Source organism: Neoarius graeffei, chromosome 16 (assembly GCF_027579695.1).
Source record: "Neoarius graeffei isolate fNeoGra1 chromosome 16, fNeoGra1.pri, whole genome shotgun sequence".
NCBI classification, from domain to species: domain Eukaryota; kingdom Metazoa; phylum Chordata; class Actinopteri; order Siluriformes; family Ariidae; genus Neoarius; species Neoarius graeffei.
This window is the reverse complement of record NC_083584.1, coordinates 4,947,054-4,968,716: the sequence shown is the minus strand read 5'-3', so window position 1 is coordinate 4,968,716 and position 21,663 is coordinate 4,947,054. Positions and strand designations below refer to the sequence as shown.

Sequence of the window (21,663 nt, the reverse complement as noted above, 5' to 3'; positions counted from 1 at the left end):
CCCTTGTAATACCTCTTCCTAATGTGAGGGGAATGATATCCTCTATTTATAATAGAATGTATGCCTTACGACCTGTCACTCTCAATCCAATTAAGACTCAATGGGAGGAGGATCTTGGAGAGGAGATCCCAGATGTCGAATGGGAATTAATCTTGCAACGAGTACATTCATCATCAATATGTGCTAAACATGGCGTCATTCAATGTAAGATTGTCCACCGGGTTCACTGGACTAGGGTTAAATTGAACCGTTTTTTTCCTGACATTGACCCCACATGTGAGCGGTGTCACTCAGCACCTGCGACACTGGCACATACACTCTGGTTCTGTCCCAAACTATTTGAATACTGGTCCAAGGTATTTGATATCTTGTCATACGTATTCAAACAAACAATTCCTCCTTCTCCATTTACTGCGTTGTTTGGTGTTCTTCCCTCTACAATCTCCCTATCCTCATATAAAGCTGATTTTGTTGCATTTATCACTCTAGTAGCAAGGCGTCTAATTCTGCTGAGGTGGAAGTCTCCTAACACCCCTTCATTCAGTTCCCTGATCAAAGATATCCTTTATTTTATGAAAATAGAAAAAATAAGATGGAGCATGAAGGGCTCTACCCGCAAGTTCACTAAAACGTGGGGATATTTGTCTGACTACATTGACGAGTTGAACCTCCCCTCTGTGACAGACTAGAACTGTGAGTAAACTTTACAGACAATAGACTACTGTGGTAATATATTTTCAAGGTTGCAGGCTTTGTGTATGTACTTGTTATTGCTGGGTTTTTTTGTTTGTTTTCTTTGTGGTTTTTTTTTATTATTTATTTTATCTAGGTTTTATTATAGATTTATTATTATTATTATTATTAATTTATTTATTCATGTCATGTTTTGGTTATTTTGTGTTAAACTGTGTACCATATATGGTTGGTGGGTGGGGGGTGGTGGGGCAAGGTAGGGTTTGTTCTTTTATCGTTGATCTGCTGCTTTATAATCAAGGTGTGGTATCATTCCTAATGTCAGCTCCACAAATTGCATCACTTATTGTGCTTTGGACATATCCTATACCTTTTGTATTTTCTCTTGGAAAAATCAATAAAGAAACCTTGAAAAAAAAAAAAAAAACCAGAGTTACGCTAACATGAATAACGTTAACTTACCTGAAGTCCTTTCAGAAATATGTTTTAGCATAATCTTGCCAAATAAACAGCATGTAGAAATCTCTCTTTTCTAGTAACATTTGCGACCCAATATGATTTCGAGTTTGAAAAGCGTTTGCTAGCATGTCAGGTGGAGCGTCACTGACTAGCTAGCTTAACATTAAACCACCATGATGCACAGCATGTGTTCATTTTGTGAATTCACAAAATAATCCAGTCGGTCGCTTCAGAGGCATGAGGTATTATCAGCGCTGTGACAATAATACAACAGTGCGTTGACAGAAAACGTACTTTTAATACTTCAGTATTTTTAAAAGCAAGTACTTCACTACTTTAACTTAAGTAAAAGTTTGACTGGAGAACTTTCACTTGTATCGGAGTCACATTTGACCAGTGGGATCTGTACTTTGACTCAAGTAATGAAGTCGGGTTCTTTGTCCACCTCTGGAAATTAGTAATAATTCAAGACCACTTTAGGATCTTAGTGAAAGAACTACGGAGGAAAACTGCATGGGTTTAATACTGCTTGTTCACTGGGCTGCTTCTGTTACACAGATCTGGCAACCCTGTTCATCGCAGATAGACAGACTGAAAGAAAACTCACTAACACAAACTTTCAACTGTCAGAATATCAACAAGTCAACAAAAGAATAGTTGATGTGATAGAGGGTTCTAGATCTTTCCATCTTGCATGAAATGCCGAGCTACATGTATCGATCAGAGGTTTAACCTGAACTGCCAAATAATATTCTTTAAAATGAGGTAATGCCGTCCCCCCTCCCCCCCTTTGGAAGTTGTAGGGTTTTAAATTTGACCCTGGGTTTCTGACCCTGCCATATGAATCTGGAGATGATTTTATTCAGTTCTGAAAACCATTTGAAGGAAATTTCTACAGGAAGTGCTTGAAATAAAAAGAGATATCTTGGAAGCATATTCATTTTTACACTGTCTATTCTATGACTGAGGCTGAGGAAAGAGATCGAGTTCCACTTTTGTACGTCTTCTTTCATTTTTGTTCAAAGAGGCTCAGAATTTATCTTTGTTACTGATGTGATTTCTTTTGGTATATTTATATATCCCTAAGTGTTTTAACGAGTTCTGGTCCCAATTAAGATGATATTTCTCTTTAAGGTGTTTAGGAGGTATGGATTTAAAAGTCAGAATCTGAGTTTTTTGTATGTTCAATTTATATCCTGCAAACTCGCCAAATCTTTCTAAAAAAGGTCCATTAATTTGACAAATGAACTAGATGGGCTCGTTAAACATATCAAAACACCGTCAGCATATAGCGCCACCTTGTGATCATCCCCCTTAATGGTTACGCCTTTGATATCTTCTGTCTGTCTCAGCCACTGTGCTAAAGGCTCTATAGAAAGTGCAGAAAGTAAAGGGGAGAGTGGACAGCCCCGTCTCGCTCCACGCTGTAGTATAATAGCGTCTGAGAGACAACCGTTTATTTTTATCCGGGCTGATGGTTTGTCATAAAGTGTACACACACCCTGAATGAAATTTTCATGGATGCCAAATCTTTTAAGGGCCTTATATAGGAAAATGCAGCTGACTGAGTCGAAGGCTTTCTCTGCGTCCGAGCTAATTCTGAGGGCTTCGAGATGATTTTGTTGGATGTAATGCAGTATGTGCAGGGACCGCCTGATGTTATCCTGAGCTTGTCTTTGCGAGACAAACCCAGTCTGGTCATTATGTATAATCCGAGGGAGGATTTTTTCCAGCCTTTTGGCCAGGATGGCTGTATATCATTTATAAATCAACGTTTAACACCAAAATGGGTTGAAACGATGCCCATTCTAATTTATCCTTTCCCTCTTTAGGGAGAACAGAAATGACCGCCTCCTTCAGGAGGCATTTTTACATCCACTAAAGTTGAATTGCAAGCCTGAAGAAGACTTGGCATTAATTCAATTCGTAGGGCTTTATACCGCTCTGAAGGGAGACCGTCAGGACCTGGGGATTTGTTTGCTTTCAATCTGGAGATGGCGCTGTGAAGTTCTGCCTCAGTTATTGCTGCTGTTAAGATCCGATTGTGTTCCTCTGAAGCTGCAGGTAGATTAAGAGAGTTGAGAAATTCACCAATCTGCTGTTCTCCTGCTAATTCAGGTTGTGTATGTAATGATTGATAGCAGTCTTTAAAGATGTTTTGTATTACACTTGGACTGTATTGTATATTTTTAGAATTTGGATCTCTTATTTTGTAGATTGTGTTATCCACTTGTTGTTTTGTAGCTTTCTTGCCAGGAGTTTTGCTGATTTTGAGCCGGATTCATGATATTTCTGTTTCGTAAATGCCATCTTTTTTCAATGTCTTGTGTATACAACATGCTGATTTCATTCCGAACTTTCTTTAGTCGTATCAACAGGCTTGGGTTTGGTAGCAGTTTATGTTGTCTCAAGATCTTTTAATTCTTTATTAAGGTCCATTAGCCGTGATCGTCTTGCTTTTTTTTCATGAGCGCAGAAGGATATAATTTTACCTCTAACTACCGCCTTCAGGGTATCCCATACTATACTCGGGTCGACTTCCCCTCGATCATTTTCTTCCAGAAACACTTTCATTTCTTTTCTCCTTTGGGATGTAAATTTTGGGTTGTTTAGAATACTAGTGTTTAGTCTCCACTGTGATCTTCCGAGGTCCCGATCACGGGGGAGGTCAAGCACGTCTTTCAATAAGTTGTCAAGAAAACCAGCCATATCGCTGCCCTCTTTATTCTCCGGTATCCCATAGATCCTTACGTTATCTCTCTGCGCTCAACCCTCCTGGTCAATTAGCTTAGCCTCAAGATTAGCTTGGCGCTGTGCTAGCATCTTAATTAACGTTGATGCTGCCTGAAGTACCATCTCGGTTTCTTCGATTCTCTCCTCCGCTTCATCTAGTCTGTCGTTTGCTCTCTAACTGTTTTTTAATGTCTGATAGCTGTGGCCAGTCGTCTCTTCTGAACTCCCGTATTTCTTTGAGGATACGTTGCAGGCTAGCTTCCGAGCCATCATCACCATGTCGGTCCAGTCTGAGGGGGTTTTGGCTTCGGTTATCTCGTCTTATTTCAGACTCACTTTCCATCATATTTGTAGTTGTCCTACTTCTAGCTGTAACCCCTCTCTCCATCGTGAAGCAAAACACGCACTTGAGTTGATCAAGTAGAGTTTTGGGGGGTTATTTCAAAAACCGTCAGGGAGCTCGTAAACTACGCTGCCATCTTCTCTATGGCGGAACTGGAACCCTCAGGTGCAGTTTGTGGGATTCGTTACAGCGTTGTAGTAAATTTCACAGTGAGTTCAGACACATCGCAGTCGGATCAAGTCCCGTTTTGTGCTGCAGCTTCTCACATACGTCCATCTGACCCAAAGACTCTGTGACAAATCATCAGTGTGCAGTGAACAGAAACAATCTTCCTCCTCAGGACACTGATGATGAAGCTAAAACCTCTGCTTCAGTCTCACTATTAGAGAATGGGTCTTACTGAGGAGCAGGTCATGTGACTCTCAGAGAGATGATCTTACCCCAGTGTCTCCAGTTTACAGTGAGGATTCTCCAGTACAGCAGAGAGACGCTTCACTCCTGAGTCTCCCAGATTATTACGGGACAGATCCAGGTGTCTCAGGTGTGAGGGGTTTGATCTCAGAGCTGAACTCAGAGCAGCACAGCCTTCATCTGAGACACCACAACGATCCAGCCTGCAGAGACACAATGACACTTCATCAACAGATTTAATACTGACTTTAAAGATGATGTGTCTGATGATGGACTGTCTCCCTTCTCTTGTCCAATCACAAGATATTATTAACTCTGACCAATTATTAAAGCTATTTTTGATTATTCTTGACATCGAGTCTACAAGAGGTGTAAAGGTTTTACTGGTTTAAGGAAAAAAAGAAACCTGACTCATCTGTGTTTAACAGGGTTTTCATTAGTAACCGATTGCCGATCGAAATCATCGGTTGTAATGACGTCTGAATCGGTTGTTTTTTGGCCAAATGCAATTTTCCCGTAATTGTTCAAACTTTCTCGTCGGACTTACTTGATAAGGAACGCTGTTACCTGCGCGCCGTTTGGTTGCTGAGGCTGTGTACATGTGACTAGATAAAAGGTGGGAACCGATTGGCTAATCCTTCTTATATCGTCCAATCATTTCGCACGTATTAAATTATAGCATATCACATGGTTCCCACATGGTAAGATGGCGACCCTATCCTGTATGGTATAGCATGATGGTGACCACGAAAAAATGAAACCGAACGCTGTTCAATTTCGGCTTCGCAGAAAAAACTGGTAAGTCTCGCGGAAAATGCCCAGCAGTGTTCTCCACGGGCGCTTTTAAAGTGGCGCGCTGCCCTTCCCTTGGCCAAAAAAAAAACCCTGTGACTTCATCAGTATTCACCAAATAAATCATAAAGTATTTGCTTTATTATAAATTTGAAACTATTTAACACGCAGAAGACCATTAAACGAATGCATACGGGGCGACCTGAAGTGGCCAAAATAACGAGCCAGCAGCTAAATAACTCTGCAGGTGTTTGTAGCGTTATTGTGCAACGGGTACGCTTATCTATAGTCTTTTCTGACCCTACACCATTACAGTAATCATATAACAGCACACACACACAAGTTAAGTTCAGGTCTTTTATTTTGCGTATCTGTGATCGTGTAGGCGAGAGCTGCATTTTCCCGTTGCTTCAGTGTTTGTTTGCTGCAGGACTTCCGGGTTCCTGGGTCAAAGGACGCGAACTTCGGAGGCCGGGGTGGCTTTGTAGTGCCAGTCTTGGGCACGCGCACCAGCTCGTGCATGGATTGGAGTGGTTTCACCCAATCAACATTAATTATGTGTATTGTAAAAAAATATATGCAGTTATTGTAATTGGGTATTTTGTTTATGCATGGAAGTTCATTTATTTTTCTCACACAGGAAAAAATATAATTAATTCAGGGATCGCAACAGGCGCATCAGTCTCAACTGAAATGTCAAATGAGTCTCACATTGACAATAAAGATATGTACAGTAAGAATGCGTTAATTTTCTGTAAAATGATTTTAACAGTGATTTAGCATTTCCTATCCATTTATTGGCCAGTTTCACTGTCAAAAAAGCCCAAAGTCCGTCACCTTCAGGGGGATTTTGTCCCCCTGGCCCCCCACTGGGGCCCCACCCCCTCCTTTTATTTTTGAAAAGTGGAGAACCCTGCCCAGTTTACATTTTAAAAAAGTTATTGCTATTTTGCATGTTTGTCGTGATACATTCGATTTCTTTATTCTGCAAGCGTTGGTGTTGTTCTGATTTCCCAAATCTTGATTGGGTTTTGTGGCATACGAACTGTAATCGCCATGAGACCCAGGAATGACTTGAATTTCTATTTCAGATGGACCATGGAGAGCTAACGACTGGCTGTTAGAAATTGCAAAATTCGTTTTCGGCTCTGGGCTCCGCCCCCCTGGTCCTCCCACCAGGGCAACATTTCATCTGTTTTCCATACTAATGAAAACCCTGCTTTAACTGTATTTTTATCCCCACGTATCAAATTCTCAGTGTGTTTAATTAGTGCTTTAATGCAGAAGTGAGGAGTTTAATGAGGAATATATTTGTTCTGCATGTTGGACTGTTACAGTCAAATTCAACTGAAAATCAATAATGTACACAAAGAGATGATCTTACCCCAGTCTCTCCACTTTACAGTGAGGATTCTCCAGTCCAGCGCAGAGACGCTTCACTCCTGAGTCTTCTAGTTTATTCCCAGTCAGATTCAGTGTCCTCACAGTCAGATGCAGTTCTCTCAGATTGGAGGTTTCTGAGTTGAGCACTGAGACCAGAGCTTTAGCGCCGCTCCCTTCAATTCTATCACAACTGATACTGAAGGAAATAAAATAAAACATAATAAACTCACCCAAATGATCAAAGTCAGGTTGAGATGAAGCAGGCAGAGTTAGAGGCAGAGTCATATTTATCTGAACAGCTCAGACATTGGATTTGTTCTCTAATTAGTGAGCTACTGAAATGATCACCAGCCCTGTGCTGAAGGGGTTTTATGGAGCGACTCATGATGAGCTCGTTGGATAACAGTGTGTGTGTGTTGCCAGTTGCTCCTTATTTGTTCCTGGTGCCAGTGATTTACAGACTGGACATGTTCTCCCCCTTACACTCTGTGTGTTGTGTCTCCCAGTCTGACTTTCCCTGTGTGTGGGGGGTAAAGACCTCTCCCAGAAAAGGACACTGAAGTTTGAGACAGAGCTTTTTGTTTCAGAGACAAATAAACACACCAAAGAGCGACAGCATGAAAAAGAATAAAAGCTGTGAGAAGGTCAACACAACAAAAAAGTTACAATTTATAAACGCTGTCAGGACATTACAACAACAGTATAATTAGCGCGGAATAAATTTACATTAGGCCAAGCAAAAAATAATAAATTGTGTTTTCTGTCACAGGGGCGGCATGGTGGTGTAGTGGTTAGCGCTGTCGCCTCACAGCAAGAAGGTCCGGGTTCGAGCCCCGTGGCTGGCGAGGGCCTTTCTGTGCGGAGTTTGCATGTTCTCCCCGTGTCCGCGTGGGTTTCCTCCGGGTGCTCCAGTTTCCCCCACAGTCCAAAGACATGCAGGTTAGGGTAACTGGTGACTCTAAATTGAGTGTAGGTGTGAATGTGAGTGTGAATGGTTGTCTGTGTGTCAGCCCTGTGATGACCTGGCGACCTGTCCAGGGTGAACCCCGCCTTTCCCCGTAGTCAGCTGGGATAGGCTCCAGCCCGCCCGCGACCCTGTACAGGATAAGCGGTTACGGATAATGGATGGATGGATAATGGAATGGTTTTCTGTCACAACCTCAAAAAATTCAGGGTACGATGGTCAGATTTTTTTCCTTTTCTTTCAGAACTGTCTTAAATTGGTACGTACAAACAATTTGGTGACTAAATATCAAACTGAGTTATGATGGAAATTTATTATAATTATATGCATGATTGCAGGATTTCATGAAAATAAAAATAATACTTTTTGAGGTGTTTTTCTACTTTGTTCATACACCACCGCCCAATGTTTAATCCCACAAACGCAACATCAACACTTCATAATGTTCTGCTTTATCAGTTCCACAATGAATGCATGAGCATGAAGATGTGTTGATAACAGTAGCTGCCGTAAGACAGATTGGAGTTGACAGATTGTGGGCTGTCGTAAAGTTGTTGTCGTAACTTAAGCATGCGCGAGTAAAGCGACACTGGCTGTTAACTGATTGTACAGTTTAATGTCAGTTTCGGGTCTCGTTTTAAAATGACATGGAAGAGATTCATTTTAACATTCATTAAAATAACGTTTTTGTCACATCCGCCCCCCAGCCACGAACTATCACTGGCGCCCACGTGCAGTCGCACTCTCAACGAGCAGCGCGTGACTCAAGGACCAATTACAGGCTGAACACAAACAGACTTCGTGACGTCACCGCTCAGTGCACTCATGTCTGACCTTCTCGAGCCGTTCTTTGTGTTATTACTCCGGTTTTTGTCTCGGCCTCGACTCGCCTGTCTGTAGATCACATGACCTTTGCTCGTCTTCCGATTTTGATTCTTCCCAATCTTTTGGAATTGTATACCTGCTTATTGTTTTTAGAATAAACACACTCTTCCAGCGATGGCATCCGTCTACCGCCACTTACACGACAGTTTTACTGAATCAATGTTCAAACCTTTCCAGCAGATCTTCAAGTGGGATGTCTGCACTGACCTGAGCACCTTTTTCAGTGGCGCTATAATTGCAGGCGGACACGAATGCTGATGTGTGATTCTGACTGGGATTGTGTGTGGAGGGATGAGTATGGGATAGTTTTATATTGGCTGTGACTGGTTTTCATGCATGTGAAGTGAACGTTAAATATCGCATGTGTCTGCGTTACGTTTGTCACCATTTTGTCGCCAATTGGTTTCCCGCGAGAATCACGTTGAATTCCCGCGTGTTATTGCTGTCGTCACGTGGTACATCAAATATGGCTGCGCCCGTAGGTGCGATTGTTTCTGAGCAGTGGTAAACGTTTCCCATCGTTTGAAATGCTTGATACTTAAAAAAAAAAAAAAAAAAAAAAAAGACTGCTTATATTTTTCCAACACTTCAGAAATGTTCAGGGTTGGACGGGCGACCGGAAACAAACTTGATAGACCTTGTGACATTTTAAAAATAAATAAGAATAATGCTTCTAATAAGCGCTCTGTGAAAGGCTGTTTTCACCACCTGAATAAAACCTTTTATTAGACAGACACGAGTGTTTTACTGGGAAACACGCCACTCGTATTTTTCATATGAAACCCATCCTGGAGCTGAGGGACACATACAGAGGATATTACACGGTGGCACAAAGACATGAAGTTTATCTTCGAGCGGTGAATGTATAGATCACGAGTGAGCGAAGTGAACAAGTCAAATATTTTTCACCACTCGAAGATAAATTTCAGATCTTCGTGCCACCGTGTAATATCCTCTATTTATCAGGTAATTAATAACAGTAAAGTTTTGTGGAATTATAATTTTGTATTACTGCAAACTCCACATGGCTCTACAGGCCCAGCGTCTGTGTAATTACATTTCAGCTACAACACAAATTTAATGTGGAGGGATGTGAACAAAAAACCCTCACACTGCACTCAGTGAAGGTTTTACACAGAAAAAAAACCTTCAATGTTTACGGGACATCGGAGCCTGCAATAGTGGTGTAATTTGTAAATAAACTGTTAGTATAAAGTTCTGTTTGATTATTTGTTCAGTTTTGGAAATGTGGTGTTTGTGAGTCTCGTTAGCTGGCTGTCACTTTCATCTTCAGCTCACAGCTTCCACACTTCTTGGGACAAAATGGCAGAATGTGAGACGTAAACATTTTTCTCCTGAAATGACATCAACTGGTTTCTACTTCTTTAATAGCTGAACTTCAGTTTTATTCAATTCTACATGCAGCTGTTTTCCCCTCATTTATCTACTGATCTATTTGTATTAACACACTCTGGATCACCTGAAACTCAAAACATCCCAAAGTGCGTTTCTGTCAAAGTGCTTTCAGTTTCTCTCTTTCTAACAGTGGAACAGTAGAACAGTTCTATTCAGCTTTACTTACACGGCTTTTCTGGATGCTGCAATCACAGGCATCACCTTCACAAGAACCCAATCTGGTATCTCCTCTGTACTGGTATATTTACTCAGATCAAACTCCTCCAGCTCCTGTGCTGAAGTCAGTAACACAAACACCAGAGCAGACCACTGTGAAGGAGACAGTTCACTTCGTTTCCCAGATTTCAGGTAGCGTTGGATTTCCTCCACGAGAGAATCATCACCCAGTTCATTCAGACAGTGGAACAGATTGATGGATTTTTCTGCAGGAAGATCATCTCTACTGATCTTCTCCTTAATGTACTTAACTGTTTCCTCTTTGCTCTGGGAGCTACTTCCTGTCTGTGTTACTAAGGCATCTAAGAGTTTCTGATTGGACTCCAGTGAGAGACCCAGAAGAAAGCGGAGGAACAGATCCAGATGTCCAGTCTCAGATTCTAACATCTGATCTACAGCACTCCTGTGTACATCTGAAATTGTCTCAAAGGACCGACTCTGATGAAGAACATTTCTCTTTTCCTTCATGAAGGTCAGATGTACATACAGAGCTGCGAGATGCTCCTGAATGCTCAGATGAACAAAGCAGTACACTTTACTCTGGTGAAGCCCAGGCTCCTCTCTGAAGATCTGCGTACACACACCTGAGTACACTGCTGCTTCTGTCACATCAATGCTACACCCTCGCAGGTCTTCCTCATAGAAGATCAGGTTGCCTTTCTTCAGCTGCTCAAAAGCCAGTTGCCCCAGTTTGAGCAGCATTTCTTCATCACTCTCCTGCTTCTTTGAGTATTTTTCTCTGATGACGTTTGTCTGAATGATGAGGAAGTGTGTGTACATTTGAGTCAGAGTCTTGGGGATCTCTCCACTCTCTGCTTCACCCAACATTCTCTCGAGGACAGCGGCTGAAATCCAGCAGAAGACTGGGACGTGACACATGATGTACAGGCTTCTTAATGACTTCAGGTGTGTGATGATGTTCTCGGCCAGGCTCTGATCACTGACCCTCTTCCTGAAGTACTCCTCCTTCTGGGGGTCATTGAACCCTCGTACCTCTGTGACTCGATGGACGTACTCAGAGGGGATTTGATCAGCTGCTGCTGGTCGGGAGGTGATCCAGACGAGAGCAGAGGGAAGCAGATTCCCTTTGATCAGGTTTATCAGCAGCACACGCACCGATGCTGATTCAGTTACATCACACACACTCACTGTGTTCCGGAAATCCAGAGGGAAACGACACTCGTCCAATCCATCAAAAATGAACAGAACCTTTTCCAACCTGGACATTTCTGTTTCTCTGGTTTCCTTAAAGCAGACATGAAGGAGCTCCATCAGACTCAGGTTTTGGTCCTTCATCAGATTCAGCTCTCTGAAAGGAAGTGGAAATATGAGGGGGACGTCCTGATTTGCTTTCCCTTCAGCCCAGTCCACAATGAACTTCTGCACAGAGACTGTTTTTCCGATACCAGCCACGCCCTTTGTCACTACAGTTCTGATGGGTTCGTCTTCTTCAGATAAGGGCTTAAAGATGTCGCTGCATTTGATTGGTGTTTCCTCTGTTGTTTTTCTCCTGGACACTGCCTCAATCCGTCTCACCTCATGTTCTTTATTGACGTCTCCACTGTCTCCCTCTGTGATGTAGAGCTCGGTGTAGATCTCATTCAGGAGCGCTCGCGTTTCCGGCTTTATCATCACTCCATTTAACCACTGAAACTTCTTCATCAGATTTAATCTGAACTTTTTCTGGAATTCATTTACAGCAGGAGATTCTGGGGCGTGTCTGTGTGAGGGGGTGAAATAAGAAGACGCGGTGAGACCTGGGCTCCAATTATTACAGTTTAACATCACAGTTTTTTCTGACTGGTTCCCACAGATAACCGTTCTTTAGGATGCTAACACTATGGATTTACCGGATTTGATTGTATCTTTTCCACTGAGCTCTATATAAAACCTGGAGAGCTCAGAGCCTATTCCCCGCTGTAGAGACGAGTGAAGCCGTCTGGCCGCCATATTACCACTCCCATCGCGTGTCTCTGGCTGGTGTGTTACACCATGGTATCTCATCAAATTTGCCCCAAGAAAAGTACCTCCTGACTCCGCCCCCTTTCATTACCTCCTCTTATTTTCTCAACTTGACCCCCATTTCTGACACATCTTTATCGCGCTCTGCTTCACTGTTAGTATTTTTTCCCTTTTCCAGGTCAGTCTCTTATTTTTTTCATGGCTTTTTTTTTTTACTAGAGCGGCAGCTACAATTATCTACAGTCCATAATTATCGACACCTTTTCAGATTCACCAATAAAAACAAACAATCGTACAAAGCTGAGTTTCAGTTACAGCAGTTATTATTGGTTAATTAATAAACCGGAAGACCCCACCCCCACCCTTTGATCTTGTCGTCTGATGACACAGCTCGTTACCTGAGACGGAATTTCTTTTAGCACGATCAGCAAGTTGAGGAAAACCTGGACATTATCATCGCAGGGAAGCATGGTGCAAAGATCATGGACATGTTTTTACTGATCAAATTCACCGATATTTCATGATCTCCTCGTCAAAACCTACTTTATTTCTTACTCTTTCATTTACAGCTGCCATTTTGTATCTAAACGCACGTTTGAGAAGTCACGTGAGGTGTCGATAATAGTGATCACTTTCACCGGTGTCCACCATTATCGACACCCTGTGGGATTAAGGGACATTTACGACTGTTATGGATCGATCTCTGTGTGTAACATTGTTGAAGTAGATGAAGTGCTTTAAAAAAATAAAAGTGCTGTGATTTATAATAATTTTTTTTCTGATTTATAACAGAATGGAATGTTTATAGAGTATTTGGAATCCGATTGAAATCAGTAGAATTAGACCTGAATTAAATTCCTAACGTAAAAAAAATTACATGCTTGAAATATTCAGATTTTTCTATTCCATTCAGAATTTTTTTCAGTTTGTTGTAAATATCGACCACATATTACAATATCAGTGGACATTTTATTTTTTGGTTCGAGGAATGACATGCGACCTTTGACCTGGATTTTCATGTGGTTACAATGTCAACTGCCTGTTGTCAACGCATTTATTGGTAAACGACAAAACTAGAAATTAATACAAACAACAACAACGAATGACTAACAAAATGTGATTTACGAAAATACTTCAAAAGTGGAACAAAAAGATTTTCTGATGCAGGTTAAACATCAGTTGATTTGTTTACAAACATTAGAATTACCTCCTCATTTAAGTCAACACCAACATCCATATATTTATATAAAAGATTTTATATTTACATACCTGCCAACCTTGAAAAAATTTTATGAGTACAATTTTACAATTTCATGAGTACCCTCGCGTCAACCGCACCCCAACCCGGCGCGCATGCGCCCCCACAGACCACAACCAGCAGACCAATCCAGTTGTATTGATTGACCTTGGGAACATATGCTGCGTTCATGTGCTATGGGAAGATGATATTTTCCAGTTGGGAAGTGGTATTTACCAGTGTGTTGTGTTCACATGCTTTTGTTGTTGTTGACAAATTAAAGATGGTGGACCAGATTCAGAATCAGGCCTGTTATTTGGCTAAAACAATTATAGATTGCCTTGTTCATCAGCTGCAGCAGGAATACGAGTTATCAAAAGTCAAAAGGTAAATAATGCTGAATATTTCCTGATCATGACAAGTAGAGATTTTCTTAACACACTGAATGCCACGCTCGCCGCCATGTTGAAAGATTAAAGTTCATCTCATCTCGGCAACTCGTGTATCAAAATTTTCTACGAGTTGCCCAGTGGAAAATACCACAAGAGGGGGCGTTCATGTGTGCTTTCCATGTCGGCGTTTGGTATTTACCATAATTCCCATAGCACATGAACGCACCAATAGTCCAGTTTTGTAAAACATTCCTATTGATAGACTTTGGGAAACTGTTATTGATGGCTCTTGGGAACTTCCTTCCATTTTGAAAAGCACAACAAACATTAAATACATGTGCAAATGAAATGAAATTAAACCAGAGCCGCTCTTTCAAAATAAATAACACATTAAATTAATACAGTATGTAAAAAATAATGTGTTACTGCATATTATTAGTATGATTTTTCTGAATTTATAGACAGACTTACAGACCCAGGCTTTTATAAGGCCCTTATGGGAAAAAAAATGCAGTGTATAAATGGGAAACTGACCTTTTTTTTCCTGCACTGTGCAGACCCCCCCACACACACGTACAAAGTATTGCATTATACAGTACACTGCAGTATTTTGTAGTATGCCTTTTTCATGTGCAAACTATTGCATTTGCATTCGAAATATTGCATTTACTGCAGTAATACTGTAGAAAAAAGCATTTGATACTGCAGTACCACGCAGGTTTTTTCATAAGAGGGATGACCAATTTTCGACTTCACATCATCTGCAAACATTCCTAGGCTACCATTTACAGAAGTTACCGACTGCCCTTAAGATATACAACACGTTACGTTTTGTTGAGCACATCAATAAAGTGGTACTTATCATAGTGATTCAATGAGAGCGCGAGAGGAATTGTAATCAGGTTTCGCTGGTTACCGCATCGAATATGCAACCTTGAGTGACGGCTTTGAAGTTAAATGAAGAACTAGCCTGTACTGTTGGTGTTGTAAATGCACAAAATAACGGCTAGGACGCTCGAGTACATGTGAAACACAACCGTTTCTGTTACAAATATAGGAAGGCCGTGCATAACAGTAAAAGTGTTACGCGCTGCCTTCCAGTTAGCTAAAACTTCTTATTGCAGTACTTTAACGGGCGTGTGTGGGATGGTGTTAGCACACCTGTTGCTCCTTGGTGACTGATGTCTAGATCAATCTTGCACACCGTGCAGAATGCGTGGCTGGGTAAATGCGACCGTGTGAGACAAGGCCACATCTCCCGATAGCTTTCCAGAAATCTTTGGGGTTTCCGAACATGTTTGGCGCTCGGTTCGGGCTCCATATGTTCAGTTTTTGTCTGAAACATTCATGTGGGAAAGCCTGAAGTATTGCAGCATATTGATTTGGTGAACGAGTATAACGTTCACGAGGGGTTAACAATGTCGGTTTATTGGGCTGACGTCTGGCTGCACCGCTGCACTTAAGTCAGAGACGTGAAGGAGGAAGGGGAGGGGTGAAGAGGGCAGAGCCACACGCTCTGGAAGAGGGGCGGGGGGATTGGGCAAAGCGTTCCATTCTGGCTTTGAGTTCTCACAGATCAGCGGTATCAACTTCAGCGAGAACTTGACTGAAATGCGAGTTCAGGTTGGCAGGTATGCATTTGACTGAAATGCGAGTTCAGACGATATGCGTACTTTTTAATGTGAAAACGTACAGTCATACAATGAGGTAAAAATTCGTAGCGGCTACGCAAGATGCGTACAGGTTGGCAGGTATGCATTTAGTACAAGTCTACGTAAAACAAATTTTAAATTAAAGCTGTCTTGTTAACTTAATCGTATGTACGATTTTTTAAAAATAAAACCATCTGAATGTCAATAATTGTGGAACGGAGTCACGTGATCTGATACGCTAAATAATCAGGAATCAACTCGTTTTTTCCCAGTGGAAGTTTGAGTAATTATTCATGCACAATTTACAGATTGAAAGTCTCTTCCACTTTTGCAACGACCAAAAGATCGTTAAGGTGTCGATAATTGTAGCCGCCGCTCTATAATTATTTTTATGGAGATTATTTCAGTTCCTGTCGCTTTCTTCTTCATACATTTCTTCTTCCTTTTTTTTTTTTTTTTTATATTTTATAGACAGACATTGGCTTTGATCTCGTCAGGAACATTTGCATCGATAATCTGACACAGTCACAGTGTTCATCCCAGATATCAATGTCAGATTTTCAACAAAAACAGACAAGACGATCAGACAGTTTTTCCCCTCTCTTCCTATAGGGGGTCCACGCAAACGGCGCTGTGCACACACGTGTAAAAATGAGCACACGCTAGCCATCAATACTCACAGGTGAAATGTCCGTCCACAACCTTTGACCTGACGATTTGTACAGTTCACTGCTGCACATGTAGGCATTTTTCTTCTCATTTTTCTCACCGACTACATAAATAACTCGTCCAATTTTGTGGAGCTTCCACTCGTCTAAATGACAGTTCCGCTCCGTGATGGGAGTGGTAAGATGGCGGCCAGCTGGCTTCACCCTGACGAGCCTATGAGCTCTCCAGATTTTATATAGAGCTCAGTGATGTTTTCTATAATCTAATCCTGTAGATAATAACAGCAGAGAGGTTTAGAATACCAGAGCGTCAGTGTCACGGTCATGTTGTTGGGTTTGATCTTACCCTGCATCTGTGATGAAGATCTTTTCTCTTCTGTCTCCTGCCTTCTGTAAAACACTGAGAACAAAAATAGTAGCTGTTAAAGACAACAACTTTAATCCCTTTAATACTGGAGTCTCAGATTTAGTCCCAATTTTACTGCAATAAATGGAGCAAGTGAATAATTATTTAGAGAACACAGAACTAAATACAGCAGCATTGTGGACCTGGAGAAAAATCTGTCCCTGTTTTAATTTTAGGCTTCTAGTTTTTTTTCCCCTTCTTCCGACAGGCCCCTCCAAAAGTACCGGAACAGCAAGGCCAGCTCTTTTGTTTTTGCTTTACACTGAAGACATTTGGATTTGAGATCCAAAGATGAAGGAGATAAGAGATCAGAATTTCAGCTGGTTCAGTTCTTTTTGCTTAGATTACCATTTCTGGCTTTAGCATTCAAAACATTAGCCATAAGACATTTTCACCTGAATAAATGTTTACACTATTTCCTCTAAAGCATTTACTGAAAGCATTGTAGCATCACTAAAGACCAAGGAACTATAATAAACATCAAAACAGCTGCTAATGACAGTGGAGCACATCCATTACTGTGACTTTAACTCCGAGAATTATGGGATGTTACCTGTGCCCAGGTGACGGGTTTCCAGTTTTAAAGCTCCAGGGAATATTCATAGACCAATCGCTCTTCATGGAGACACAGCTGGGTTCTGGTGAGTCTGATCTCTTCATCTGGACTTCACTGTACAGCATTATAGACACGCCATTAAATAAACCATTTACACTTTTTGAATGATTTGTTATTTTGACTTGATTTGACCAACAGTGAACAGTGGAATGAGTCTTTATTGCTTATTTAAATGATTTTGTTCACCATTACTCTGACTTATTGTCACATCCAGATGAATTTACTTCCTGATGTACGTGACACTGTGAAACACTGAACTGCACAGTTATTGATATTAATTACTCTAAAATGTTTACTGAAAGTACTGTAGCAGGATTATGGCCTAATTAAAGTATAACAAACTGATAAATATCAAAATTCTGCTAATGATCTGAACTGGATAAAGCAATGTGTAACACGGCCTTTCACTCTGCAGTGACTTTAACTCTGAGAATTATGGGATGTTACCTGTGTCCAGGTGATGGGTTTCCAGTTTTAAAGTTCCAGGGAATATCCATAGACTCATCGCTCTTCATGGAGACACAGCTGGGTTTTGGTGAGTCTGATCTCTTCATCTGGACTTTACTGTACAGCATTATAGAGTGGACATGAGACAGTTTTTCTTACACAGAATTCCGACACAAAATACTGGCGAGATGAATTTGTATCATATCATATTTCACCATATTTCTGTTCAATATTCATTATGACCTCCACCTCTTCTTACACACTCGGCAGCAGCAGCAAAGGGAGTAGCATATGTGATGACACTAATTTGGGATTTTAATCATTTAAAGCACAATTTACCATCAAACAATCTTTCTACGTTAAAGGGGACCGGTACAGCATTTAAACATGATCGATATCGATAGTACAAGCCCAAATTATAACACACACACACACACACACACACACACACACACACACACCTGATTAGCCATCATAAGTAGCTTTAAGTGCTTAAAGGTCCAAAACATGTCAAGTTTTATTGCACATGGGCAATCAATATGACGTCAAGCGAGCCTGGATTAAGTCAGATGAAAAAGAGTCATCTTCAAGTCAGCAGTATGGACGAGCCTATTTATTTATTTATTGCGCGTGTTAATGCAGATATAGACATGCAGTGTGCCACAATAGTGTATATGGTCTAAATATAGGCTTGTGATAGCCCGAAGCTGAGTGAGAGTTTATAGCAGGTGAAGCGTGGAGCACCGCACAATTCAATTTGTCTCTTTATTTACAGAAGATAGATGGGTTTTTAATTTGCTTGAAAAATAAAAATCACGTGGGATTATTTACTAACACATTTTACACTCATCTGGAGCTCTGCTTTTAGGCAGTGCCAAGATATATACATTCTCTTTGAACGTCTGTACTATTCCAGCTCATCGGCTTGCACGGCCTGAATCCCTTTTCCGTAGACGGTGTTGGAATATTGTTGGCACAGCATCGAGTTTGAGTCAAATGTGACCTGCGTAGCCCAAAAGCTCGGCCTGGAGATTCCTTTCAAAGCAATCGGACTCAAAATGGTCCTCACAAACAGAATTTCTGCCAAAGGAGAGTTTCTAAAGTGTGACCTGTTCAAGTTGTGTAGCCACTGTTTAGCAAGTCGTTTACGTCGCTCGGTTGTCAGCAATGGAACACAGAAAAAACACTTTCCCGTATTATCACAGTGATTATTTTTGCAACCACAGGTTTTGCACCCTGCTATTTTTCAACAAGGTTTTGTTCATCTGGCAACATCGCGGTGTCAGGAGCAGCGAGCCAATCAAGATACAGGAAACCTATCGATGATTCTACGTCATGTTGACCTCTGACACCGCCCACAAAATGGAAATATGGTTACGCCCTTAAGTGAGTGTGAATATTAAAAAAAAAAAGAATTTTAAAAGCACTGATTTATGCAACACAGTGTGACAATACAGCGCAGTCAAAATGCATTCGTGCAAAATATGTAATATTTCTCTCCTCTGTTTATTTTTCGCCGTGGGTTCCCTTTGTAAAGGAAATTTACTTTCAAATAATCTTTCTCCATCTCATCAGTCTGGTCCTGTGAAGCCTGTTTTGGGATACGACTCGTATCGTGGCTTTAGTGTATCGGCTCATACCTACTCTTTACTGTTTAACTGCTTTATTATTTTATAAGAACATCATTTTACTGACAGTGAACAGAATCTGAATGTTTAAAGTGGTGACTGAGAACTTTTCATTCGGAGGATAAATTTGTGTTCAGTTATTCTTCTCATATCTACTCACTCCATATTTCAGATAAGAACAGTTAATGACTAAAATATTAGAACATGGCAGTTTACCGTTTTTTTGAGGATGGGGTCACATTATCTGTGTCCAGATCCCGGCTCTCCATTTTTGAATATTAGTGTATGGACACACAGCTCATGGACTCACTGCTGATTCCTGAAGACGCGGATCTCTTCTGCTGGAAGGAATTTCACTCCTAGAAAAGACAAAAACAAACATGCAGTTCCAGCTGAAAAACCATCAGAATAAACAGGAAATGCCGAGCTGGAAATAAATGTTTTCCAGCTAAACTCCCCCAAACTCTCTGAGTGTTTAATAGATGAGAAATGGAAGAGAGAAACTCGAATATAGAACACACAGCCGATAAACAGCAGCTTTACAGGGAAGAGGATTTCAGTTCCGCAGTTTTACTGCTGTTTTTACACGAGCTCAGTCAAATACAACCACATTTCTCTCCAACACAGCACTTACTTTTACTCAGCACTCCATGCTGGGGGACATTAATGTCCCCGTTTCAGCCTGCTGTTGGAGTTTTTTCTTTATTTTTCCAGCAGCAACAAAATGGCGTCGAGGCTGAAAGAGAAACACTTTCACTTCCGGAAAACAACTTCATCTTCTTCGGTGTTGAATGGTGGTTTGCATGCCAGCTTAAAGGTGCATTACCGCCACCTACTGGACTGGAGTGTGGAACAGAAGATTGGCAGGAAAATAAATCTCATCTCATCTCATTATCTGTAGCCGCTTTATCCTGTTCTACAGGGTCGCAGGCAAGCTGGAGCCTATCCCAGCTGACTACGGGCGAAAGGCGGGGTTCACCCTGGACAAGTCGCCAGGTCATCACAGGGCTGACATAGACACAGACAACCATTCACACTCACATTCACACCTACGCTCAATTTAGAGTCACCAGTTAACCTAACCTGCATGTCTTTGGACTGTGGGGGAAACCGGAGCACCCGGAGGAAACCCACGCGGACACGGGGAGAACATGCAAACTCCGCACAGAAAGGCCCTCGCCGGCCACGGGGCTCGAACCTGGACCTTCTTGCTGTGAGGCAACAGCATTAAGCACTACACCACCATGCCGCTCCCTGTGTAAACTTTGGGGAGGTTAAATTTCTTACACAGCTGATCAAAAGAGGAGAAAACCCCATCAGAGTAAAGGTCATTAAAAGACCCAATGCCCAATTTCTGCCAGTTCAAAAATGATTTGTCTATTAAGGATGGTGTAAAATTGTGGTTAGAATGAATAAAAAGAGAAAAAGACGTCCATCCAAAATGACGGCCCATCTGAGTCCAGACCCTTAAAGTTGCTCTGACAACCTTATTTTTGGAAATGTTTGATGAGGGGTCGGGGTAGAGGAGTAGACCAAGGCTGGCAAAGAGGAGGGTTGACAAGACAGGGCCTCTAAGATATACCATCAAGGTGCATCAGCACCTGGATCCTCATACAACCAGTGTACTATTGCACGTATATTGGAAGCCCAATAATAGGCTTGAAAGTCTGGTGCTGCCATACCACCAAGACACTTTGGATGTTGTAGCACGCTTCTCGCTATACACAGTGATTTGTAATTCCATACAAAGGATGAAATAACAGTTTAATTTGTGAAAAAATGATTTGGGAATAAATGCAGGAATGCACTGAAAAAGATAAGTAAATTTGGGAAGAATGTTCATTTGAATCGAATCAATATAGGGCTGTGCGATATGGGAAAAAATGAATATCCCGATACATTTTCTCCATTTCACGGTATACGATATATATCTCGATATATTTAAATCTCCTCTAAAGGACCCCATGAAATCTAACTTTTACTCTTTACTGTTTTCACTACAATCCCTGCAGATTAAATAACATTCTTGGTTACCTTTACAGGTGGTTTTCAACAACACATTTTACATTTTCATGTTCGTGATTAATCACAATTGAATTGAAATAAGACTATTTTTATTCAACAAAGATGTGGCACAAACTGCAAAAACAATCTTGAAAATTGCAAAAAGGGGCAACACAATACAGAGCTGCTCAGAGCTCAAATCAATAAAGTGCAGCTCAACACTGAGAAAGACATTTAGCCTAAATAAGTGCTCTTTCATTAAATTATTTAAAAAATAGATCTCCAAGCTATTAACCTGACTACTGAGAACCACTGGAACATTCACAATAGAGAGAGAGATTGAGGGAGAGAAGAGA

At 41.2% G+C, this 21,663-nt stretch overlaps 1 protein-coding gene across 1 annotated transcript in view; it reads right to left on the bottom strand.

The window, feature by feature from the left end:
- Positions 1-20,060, bottom strand: part of LOC132900336 (NACHT, LRR and PYD domains-containing protein 3-like) — a 37,131-nt gene extending 17,071 nt beyond the window's left edge. Inside the window, exons 1-8 of the mRNA XM_060942366.1 lie at positions 19,938-20,060; positions 19,520-19,662; positions 17,676-17,792; positions 17,166-17,282; positions 16,553-16,606; positions 10,246-12,015; positions 6,816-7,010; positions 4,669-4,842 (exon numbers count right to left, since the gene is read on the bottom strand). Of these exons, the coding sequence (XP_060798349.1) occupies positions 4,669-4,842; positions 6,816-7,010; positions 10,246-12,015; positions 16,553-16,606; positions 17,166-17,282; positions 17,676-17,792; positions 19,520-19,572 (2,480 nt within the window). The 5' untranslated portion in view covers positions 19,573-19,662; positions 19,938-20,060. The remainder of the gene's footprint in view (positions 1-4,668; positions 4,843-6,815; positions 7,011-10,245; positions 12,016-16,552; positions 16,607-17,165; positions 17,283-17,675; positions 17,793-19,519; positions 19,663-19,937) is intronic.
- Positions 20,061-21,663: the final 1,603 nt, after the last annotated feature.